At 36.9% G+C, this 10640-nt stretch overlaps 1 protein-coding gene across 1 annotated transcript; it reads right to left on the bottom strand.

Moving 5' to 3' along the window:
* Positions 1-4509: 4509 nt before the first annotated feature.
* LOC116006507 (phospholipid-transporting ATPase 1-like) lies at positions 4510-10344 on the bottom strand. Its single transcript, XM_031246915.1, has 7 exons — positions 8075-10344; positions 7663-7969; positions 6873-7572; positions 6638-6761; positions 6195-6414; positions 5661-6119; positions 4510-5134 (listed from the first exon to the last, which is right to left on the bottom strand). Exons 1-7 carry the CDS (start codon positions 9579-9581, stop codon positions 4918-4920), a joined length of 3534 nt encoding a protein of 1177 aa, XP_031102775.1. The 5' UTR covers positions 9582-10344; the 3' UTR covers positions 4510-4917.
* Positions 10345-10640: the final 296 nt, after the last annotated feature.

Here is a 10640-nt window from a genome sequence, read left to right as displayed (position 1 = left end):
ATTCATTTTTTAAAACATGAACATAAATATATTACAAAGTTATTTCTTATAAAATATTAATCATTTTAATGATCGATGATAATAATTATTGTTTATATTGAAATCAAATTATAAATTAAAATAGATACTAGTTATAAAGATTAATAACAATTCTAATAAAAAAGATGTAAATAAACAAATTCTGACTTGTAACTTATTACAATAAAAATACAATTCTAACTTCACCAGTGAGTTCGAACTTATGGCCACCCATTTAGAATAGTAATTAGGATGTGATCATATTACATATATGTTAGTTGGCAACTAATTAATTGTTAATGTTGTTACTAAAGGTTTGATTGAATACAACAAAATGAAATAATAAAAATTAAAGGAATTGCGTAGTAGAGTGTTTTGCTTCCAATGGTTTAATTACTTAAATAAAATAAAAGAAACCTTCATCAAAAGGGTTGTAGTATAATGGTTAAAGTTTTATTAATAACATTTTGATCTCTTATTATTTATAAAATGCATATGATGTACTTCGTAACAATGCCGATGATGGCGAAGGAAAAAATAGTGCATTAATCAAATTGAAGTTACCGCAGAATTCTTGGGACAAAAGGATGAAATAAAGATCAACCCGGTAGTGGTGGTGGTAATAATAAGTATCTGAAAACTTGCTTTAAAAAGAAGAGAGGGAAAAGAGATGGAAAATAAAGAATCAGGAAAATATTTTCCCACTAAAAAACTAGAAAGATATTTTCCGTCAAATTGGACCTTATCTTTTTTTTGTTGATCAAAATATTTTTCTTTGACTTTATTTTTCTTGAGTACCCAAACACTATAAACCCATAATCATTTTCCAAATTTTCAAATGGATCCTAAAATAATTATCCGATCCCTTAATTAAAAAAAAAAAAGACCTAATTAAATTTAATTCGCTTAAAAATTAGAATTGACGAGATAACAGGTATAAGTATTTGGTTGTGTCTCAATATATACATTGTAACGAACAACACTATTTATCTCGTATTAGAACTATTACGCAATACGTTGTAATGAATAAACATTGGTTGTGTAGTATCAAATACTTGGTAATGGTAATGAATTTTCGTGAAAGTATTTTACATGTTTGGTACTAGGATGGAATGAGAATGATTATTAATAGATGGGAAAGAGAAGAATAATGGAAATGAAACCCTTATTTTATTAGGGGATGTGTTTTGCCAGTAATGGGGTAATCAAAATCGTGTTCAACCAAACAATAACAATGACTTTATAATTCCGATCCAACACCAAACATTCAAAAACAGCATTGCATTATTAAGATCAAGAATCAAGAAAGAAAATCTTGAACCCAATAAGACAACGTAAATTCAGATTTAAATTGAAGCAGACATATTGCAAGCTAAGAGGAACATTAACGTAACCTAATTTTGTTCATCAGATAGTACGTTTGAGATTAGTCCAGCAACACGCTAGCCGAGACGATGATGGGCAGAATGTTTTCGGCCTTGTTGTGGGCAGCAGCGGCGACCTCATTAGCGCAGGCCGAGATTTTCTGCAGCAAGAAAAATTGGCGGCCCAGAGGAACCCCCATGTCGGAAAGCATGCCGGAGATGGCGTCGGGGGAGAGTTTTTCGGGGTCCAGGCGGTTGCAGGGCGCCCAGAAGTGCTCCGTTTTGGTGACGCCCTCCAACCAGTTTTCGTCAAAACCCTCATCATCATCATCATCATCATCATCCTCCATTACTGCGAGTGCAGATGGGTAAAGAAATTCAAGAACGATTCGGATGTAAAAGTGTTGATGAGTTGGAGACGATAATGGGGAAACCAGTTCTGGGGTTCTCAGATATGGAGCGCCCCATGCTGCGCAATAGACGTCATCAATTGGGGTGTCACACTCCATTCTCTCTCTCTCTTTGTCTGTCTCTCTGGGATCTGCAGGTTTCTAAAACTCTAAGGATCGGATTCGAATGTTAGTTTCTATATATATTATGATGCTTTGAATGGGGTTTAGGAAGGCGGTTACGGTATCAGAATTAGATTTCTTTTCTATTTTAAATTTGTTTCTGTAAATATAAACGTTAGGTTAATCCCCGAGTCCTGTTTGGCTTACTATCTGATTAGATTAGATTAATCCTCAGTATATATATTAGGAAGCTAGCTTTAAAATCTAGATACATACGTTTTGTGGGTGATCGAATGACTGAAATTGGACTGCATGGCATCTCATTGATAAAAATAGGATCGCTAAAAATGCTAGACAAAAATGGAAAAAATTCATTTGGAACATGCATTTGAAGTTAGAGACGGATGTCCATTTGCATTTTATTTATTTATTTATTTATTTTGGAATACAGAATCCAAACTAACGCAAGTGAGATTATAAATACGTCAAAGGCAAATACCACTTGCATTTGATTAAAAAAAAATTGGTCACTGGCGGCGAAGACTTGCCTGTTCACCTTCTCCTTCTCATATCATTGGCGACCATATGAGTATATGATTTAAGATTTTCCTATCAACAGTTCGAAGGAAAATAATAGAATATAATTTGTGAGTTTTCCGTCAAACGTTAGTTGGACGGAATTTTCGACCAACGCACATAGTTCGTCCGTCCAATTTTTGTTCATTGGATGCTATTTCCGACCAAAAATTATAGTTGGACGGAATTTTTCACGGAGGTTTTTCTGAACCTTCATTTTGGTCGGTGTGTTGGACAGAAACTTCGTTTCCGCTCAATATAAGGCGTTTTATGTCGAATATTCGTTGGACGAAAAACGAGAGATTTCCAGTAATGTGATCAAGTCAACAACTTGAACAATTTGATTAGAATTGTCCCTATATATATGATGAGAACAATTATGTTTGTATTAGAGTTCACTGAATATAACTGTAGGAATACAAGAGTATATATACAAGAGAATCATAAGTAAACTAGGACTGAGAATCATAAGTAAACTAGGACTGAGACTTATAGTATGACTCTATTATGTAGAGTCCTAATATATATATATTTATTTATTTATTTATTTATTTATTTATTTATTTGTAAATGTATTTGTAAATCAATTTTTGTATCGTCACCCATGTAGGATCACCAATATTCAAATAAAATGTAATATTTACTTCGTTTTTAGTTTCGATTTTAGAACTAATTTAAAAAAAAAACAAAAAACAAAAAAAAACAAAAAAAAAAACAAAACAAAAAACAAAACAAAACAAAACAAAACAATCTTACATATATATATTATTGCCATTACAATTCTTTATTCCTCATCTTAATTGGAACTTTGGTCCATATGATCCGTGCTTAATTCTCCCTTCATCATTTTTTTTGAATAGACCTTCATCATTTTGTAAACAGAAAGGTTACGTTGAAAATGACAAATACGATAATACCCATACCTATAGGATTAAGATCAAATGAGAATTTATAGTTAGCTGAGGACCCTGTGAACTGATCTAATCTTTTGACTTAAATAATTTAATGGTTGTGATTAATTATATGCAATAGATTTAACTTTTTGTGCTCGCCAAAGACCTTGTGGTCAAGCGGCATCCGGTGTACACTTTCATGTGGAAGGGAGTGGGTTCAAGCCTCAGTGGAGGCATCTGTAGTTAGTCAGTAGAACTAAAAAAAAAAAAAACTTTTCGATATCAGTTTGTTATGCATTCATAGTGTGAATGTTGTGCATCTCGCCCACTTTGTTGTCATGGCCATGCAAAGGAAAGATAGGAGAATTTGTACGTTTGATAACATAGTTAGTTTATCAATCAATTTTAGTTTATTTAATCACTATTAGTTGGTTGAATTGGTTAAATAATCAATCTCAGTGTTTAATTAAATAGCTTTTTGTTACAGCATAAAAATTCAAAAAGCTGCTTAAAACAACTTTTTCAATCAACTTTTTGAGAAAGTCATTTTGCATGTTGTCTATTATCAGTTAACAGCTAATTTACCAAACACTTTTCTACAATTAACTAATGTCATCAATTAGTCAAACTCATCATTAACTCAATCAGCTAACACTTATTTACCAAATATCCCCAATATGTTGTCTATCCGAATGAGAGTCTGCAATATTGTCCATAGTTGATTCTTGAACCTTTTTATATAATAATTTTTCCTTGTGTCAATTATTTAATATGCTAAAATTTAGTATTCAATAAATAATGGATTGCATTAGCAAACTGATGTCAAAATGCTAAACAGCAAAATACTTGAAAGTAGTAGCTTTTCAAGGTTGTGGATTGCATTTATTTAGTTCAACAAGACTATGTTACTCACTAATTTATACTATTATATTAATTTGTATTTATATAATAATTTATACTCCACTGACTTATATAGTTATATTTATATAATGATTAAAAAATGTAAAATATAAAACCTCTGTATACTTCGTATTTTTTAATTTTAATTGCATCATAAGTGTACAAGTTTCTTTTTGAGTTATTGTCAATTCCACAACAATGATAATAATTAGTAAATTTAAATTATTATAAAACTTATATCTAACGTATAAAAACACTTTAAGAATAATTAAATAAATAAAATAATACATTTATATCATTACAAATCAACTGATCAAAATAACTATCACGATTCACTATTAACAACTAGCTAACTCAATCTACTATCCGTCATTTGTGTCACCCCATAGTTGTTTTACAAGGAAAAACAAAAGCCTTATAACTCTTGAAGATCATATAGAGTTATGTACAATTCCAATGCTCTTAAAACATGAAACAACAAAGAATGCCGACCTAAGTATACAACTTCAAAGTATTGTTATGTCTGTCCCTGCTGTATATTGCTGAATTGAAGTAACCTGTAAAGGACCAAACTTTTTACAAAGAACAAATGGTAATTAGGCCAAAAGAATCAGGCTAGTTCACACTGAAATTATTGTCTGTCTATGGTCATAATCATCTTGGAGGATGGGCAATTTGGTTCATTTCTACAACTGCATATTCAGACCGCCCAATATTTCCGAATTTCTCCCCTTCTCTTGCAATCTGAATGTCACGAGGCGTAAAATGCTGCACGCAAACTTTCACAACAAACCGAGGAACGAGAGCAGCAACAATGATACCAAGTAAGCAAAACCAAAATGCGCCATCTCTCGCGATGTGAAAAATCGCCCTGCATAATTTTATTCCATTTTTGCAATTAGGCATTATTGCTTATAGATGTTGCTTTGAGATGAAGAATCAGGTAAGGTTGTATGAAAGCAAAGGGTTAGACTCAGAAAGATGTAAAGCCAAATAAATAATGATATAGCAAGCTTCATTGATCGAGCTTGATTCCATGACACCACATTTTCGAGAGGGGGTGCAGGACTTGCCCTTCAGGCCTCCGCCCAACCCCCACCCTACAATTTACCCTTGTTGGGGCTCGCACCGATGACCTAGCTCTGATACCACTTGTTAGAAAGTGTTACCACCACGCCAAAAGTTATAGCTCGTAGCGAATGCGCAACTTTATTTCTTTATACCGCCACATTTTCGAGAGGCAGGGTGCCAGATTTGACCCTTCAAGCCTCCGCCCAATAATCCCCCTAGCTTAGCCACCTGGTGTTGGACTTGGCCCTTCACCAGCCTATGCCCAACAGTGCCCGTGGAAAAAAAAAAATTAAGGATAATGTTGCGTATCAGCTAATTGATCTTACCAATAACCGGGAAGAAATGGCAATGCATCAATGATGATGACACAGATAACAGTTGCGATGATCGATCCCCAGATGACAGCGTGAGTAATCCAACTCCACCGAATCACATCCATGGCTAAATGAATATTAACCAAAAGAACCACTGCTAGTGTCCAAAGATCTCCAATGCTTGAAACGCCGATATCACTTTTCCAGTACGCGAGAAGAGGCACAAAGAAGGCAACTGCACTCTGCCATACTGTGTCCACTATTGTCGCCCAAAACAATTTGCCATTATAGGCTTCTTGCCTTTGCCCGGCTCCATAAAGTTGAGGATACTTCAAAAGCGTCCTTCTACTCAGATCCTTATCAAGAACCCCAACCACTATTGTAGGTAGTGCGGTGTAGATGATAGAATACAACATGGAACTCCAGTCAGTCACGGCAGTAGTTAACGTGAAAGCTGTAAAGAGTGCATACCTATGTAGGACAATTACATATGAGATCAGATAATTTTATGACAATTACATGGAAATAAACAAGTGGTGAACTTACCAGAATAAGACAAGAACAAACACCGCATTCCTGTAAAAGTTGTATAATATCATGTAGCCCATCCGCTGATAATTCCAGTGTCCATGAACCAATAAAAGCGGGACCAAGAATCTAAATTGGCCCATTGCGAAATCTGATGCCATGACAGCTTGTCTGCCCTCTTGGCCGCTGATGCCAACCCCCACATCAGCCATTTGGATCATCGAAACATCATTAGCACCTGAAAAGTGTAGAGCTTATTCCTATTATCATGTCAAAACATTCGAAAGAACAATGTTTTCTTTTCTTTAGGATATTTAATTTTATTTATTTATTTTGTTCTTTTATTGTACTAGGGTAGGAGGGGGCATTGAAAGCAATGACGGGGCTGTCCCTTGGAAGAATTGATGGCTTTAGAGAGTACCACATTTAGTCCCCGATGAAAAAACGCATTTAAGACTTACCATCTCCAATAGCTAGGGTCATGTCATCCGTTCGTTTTTTCACGAGGGCAACAATTCCAGCTTTCTGCAATGGAGCCACTCGGCAACACAGTACCACATTGCAATTACTGGCTAACTGGAACAGCTGCAAATGGCAAAGAGAAGTAACTACTATATACTGAGCACGTGTGTTGTCTAAGAGAGATAGATACAAAGAATAGAGTGGGGAGTGTACTAGGAGAGCACAACCGTTTACCTTTTCCTCGAGTTCTTTGTCATCGAGGATATAAACAAGGCTTGTTCCATCAATGATCAATGCAACTGAACTTGCATCGGCTATAAAGTCTGCTTCAGAATTACGTGTCGTGAGCTTCTTCTTACATAAGTTCAAGCCATCTTCCAAGCTCCTTCTACATGAATTTGCAGACTTGCTATTAATGACAATATGGGTCATCGTACTTGTCAAAAGCTTAGATGAGTAGCCAATTGAAATTGCGGTTTCTTGCTTGTCCCCGGTCAAAACCCAAACTTTAATGCCCGCTATTCTTAAAGACTCGATCGCTTCTGGCACACCTTGTTGCAGCTTATCTTCAATTCCCGATGCGCCTAATATGTTAATGTTGTTTTCAATGTTGTTAGCGACTTTACGAAGTAAGGCTGCCCTTCCTATCACGGCGGTGCTTGCTGCCTCATAAGAAGACTGCCACTGCCCAAAATCGGAAGCACTCAGTTCTCGCATCCCCACCACGAGAGTTCTCAAGCCCATTGAGGAATAGGAATTGAGATGCATTTCAGTTGCACGAACAACTTCCAAGCTCAATGATTTGTCTATTACGCTAAACATGGATGTATCAGCTCCTTTTACGAAGACCTTTACTGTGTTATCAGGGCAACCTAATATTACAGACATCCTCTTCCGATCACTATCAAACTCGTGCAAACCAAAAACATTGAACCTGCATTATGATGAACAGAAATAACATATAGAAGCTAAAAATAAAAGTAACCCGAAATTCAAAACATAAGATATAGAAGCTTCAGCTTGCCTTTGCATTTCTCCTTGAACGCTGATAACAATATGGCCAGAGGTTCGTTCCACAAGCATGAAACCATAAGCTGCAGCTGCATATACTAATGCCTGCTCATCGGGAGACTCTCCTTGATAGTCTACTAACTTCAATGCGGGATCAGATGTATCCACAGCAAGAGGAACTATTGTGTTGCAAGCCGCCAATGCAAGGAAGAAATCATGAACATGTTTTCCTTCAACTGTACACGGTCTACCTTTCGAGATTTTTAAGAGCTCGGGATCAACCTTTATTTTAATCTTGGGCCTTAAAACCTGTCCGTGCACTGATACAAAATAAGGTAAGAAAAAATGTTATATTTGGCATATAATAATATAAGATAGGGCATTTATTTCGGAAAATACAAACTAGACAAGGAGAGCTTCAACACCTTGAACTTCATACACTACTTGATCTTCTTGAAGACTGGACTTTCTGCTACCATAATCAACTCCCCAGATGCTGGCACATTGAAATTCCATCTTGTTCTCGGTTAATGTACCGGTTTTATCAGAGAAGATGAATTTTATCTGTCCCAAATCTTCATTTATATTAAGGGCTCTACATTGGAATTTTGAGTTTGAGCCTTCATCAAACAACTGGGAATCTTGAACCATAAAGTAAGCCTGACCAACACGGACAAGCTCCATAGATATGTATAGTGATATGGGGATCATGATTTGGTAGACAATAACTGAGCTAAGAAATGTGAACAATATTTCCAACCCCCACCCATAATAATTATAATTTTCCACTTCGGGTTCTGAGTAGTCTTTTCTCCGAAAGAAAGGGATTATATCTAACTCATCCTTGTGATGCCTCAGCCAAAAACCGGCCAAAACAGAGACAATAGTACAGAGAGCAACAAGGAAAAAGGAAAGGAAAATTATCTCACGGTTCATACGAGTCTCGAGTCGACTCCTCTTAGATGGAGCTCCGGAGCTGTTGAGCATAACTTTCGTCTCTCGGCCAGCATATACTGCAACTCCAATCGCCCAAGCTGTATTCTTGAGCTCACAACCACGGAGAATGATATTGGAAGGTCCAAGTGAAACACGCTTTCCATCTATCTCCATATTTGCCTGGAAGCCATAAATGTTTCTATTGGGCTTTTCACACCTGATCAGCCCATCAATGGTATCCTTTTCTGGAATTTTCAACTGTGTCTCCTGTTTTGCATACCGTGTTTTCAAATTCGACTCTCCATCCAAATTAATCGTCTGGACATATGCAACTCCAGTTGTGTCACTTGTGGAGAGCAGCACCATATCACACGGGATAGTTTCACTCGAAAAGACTTTGATTATTTCACCAACCCTAATATCTTTCCATATCTTCTGCTGGAACTGGCCATTCACAAAGACTAATGCCAACCTTTTGTTTTCAATCTTGTCAGACCTGTGCCGCCTATAATCTTCATAGGCATCTTTAACTGCTGTCACTAACAATACAAAAGCTAATGGAAGAATCGAAGCTCCCCGACCAAAAACAGCCAATTGTGGCAGCTGATTTAGGATAGCAATGACAAGAAAGTAAATATAAGCAACCCTATGGAACTGTTCATACAAGTTTCTGGGCAGGAAAGTTAAAATGGAGTATTTCCCAGTCCTAATTGAATTCCCAGAAAATTCAAACTCCTCATTGGTCTTGGCAGGATCATTTATATATATCAACCTTGCATCCTCATCACTAATTTCTTTCAAGGACCTGCTAAACCCCTCCGAGTCTGCCCCGCGGGATCCATGCCTCACGCGTCTAGATCCCAAATCCCCCATATCCACCTCCCTAATAGAGCTTTCCCGCGAGGCTTTAGACCAATTCGAAGATGTGTTTCTTCGAGATAAATTCGGGGTAGATTCAGGTAGTGAAAAATTCTCAGAATGTGCATTTGAATCCATCCCAGAAGGTGCTATAAGAAACAGATTTCTTCAAGTCTTTACACAGATCAGCAAGGACAGGGGTATAAGAAAGCTCAAGGGAAAGGGATTAAAAGCAGCAACTAGGCCATGATCTAAAGGCACAGGATGCTTCAACAGCATAGAATCAAACTCTCTCAAACACATGTAGACAAAACCCCAAAACAACCAAACCCAGAAACTCTGCACAATCCAAACAACAGTCCAACTAAAAGTCACAGAGCACTGAACCACCCAAAAAAAAAAAGAACTAATTTTTAAAAAAGATCAAGAGAACTGGCAAGCAAATTCCACCAATACCCAAATTCTTCTCTCAACTAAAATGTCCAAAGAATCCACCCAGTACACAATCTTATCCGGATACCACCCCAGCAAAGTCAACTATAATAGTAGCAAAAGATTGATACAAAGATGACTAGAACACAACAGCAAAGATCAATCCTGTTATCTATAAATATATAGGGTGGCCGGGCACTCAACTTACTTGTATGGCAGAAAAGGGCAAGCTAACGAAATATTGACCGGAAATGCGCATCCGAATAGCTCTGAATTCTTCAGTAGTAAGGAAAAGAAGAAAAGAGGAATCTTGCGCATATACTTGATAGAGATAGAGACGAGGGAAATTTAAAAGTCAACAATGCAGACCCACAAAGACAAGGTGGGGTCGGCAGGCTGTGGGGGTCGAAGATTACAAGAAATTCGGAAGGGAAGATGAAGGGCCGGAACACGAAAGCAAGTCAACCAGTGGACAAAGGACAACGTAGGAGCCGCCGGTCATCCTTACTGGCTACAGATGTACTTAGTCGTTTCTAGAAGCAGAGAATTTGTTGTTCAAATTGTCCCGTAAGAAAGTCCCAAATTGGCAGCTGCCCCCCCCCCCCCCCCGCCCCACTCAGTCGCCCACTCCACACTCCAAATTAACCATCTTTATTGCTCACTTTGATTCTGTAATTCTGTTACCAATTCTAAGGAAACCAAAATATCTCTTCGTGTACTACTTGGCTACAGTTATAGGAAAATGATACACGTACTCATATTTGG

Source organism: Ipomoea triloba, chromosome 15, assembly GCF_003576645.1.
Source record: "Ipomoea triloba cultivar NCNSP0323 chromosome 15, ASM357664v1".
Taxonomy (NCBI): Eukaryota; Viridiplantae; Streptophyta; class Magnoliopsida; order Solanales; family Convolvulaceae; genus Ipomoea; species Ipomoea triloba.
Note: the sequence above shows the minus strand (reverse complement) of the source record. Positions and strands in the feature narration are given on the sequence as shown.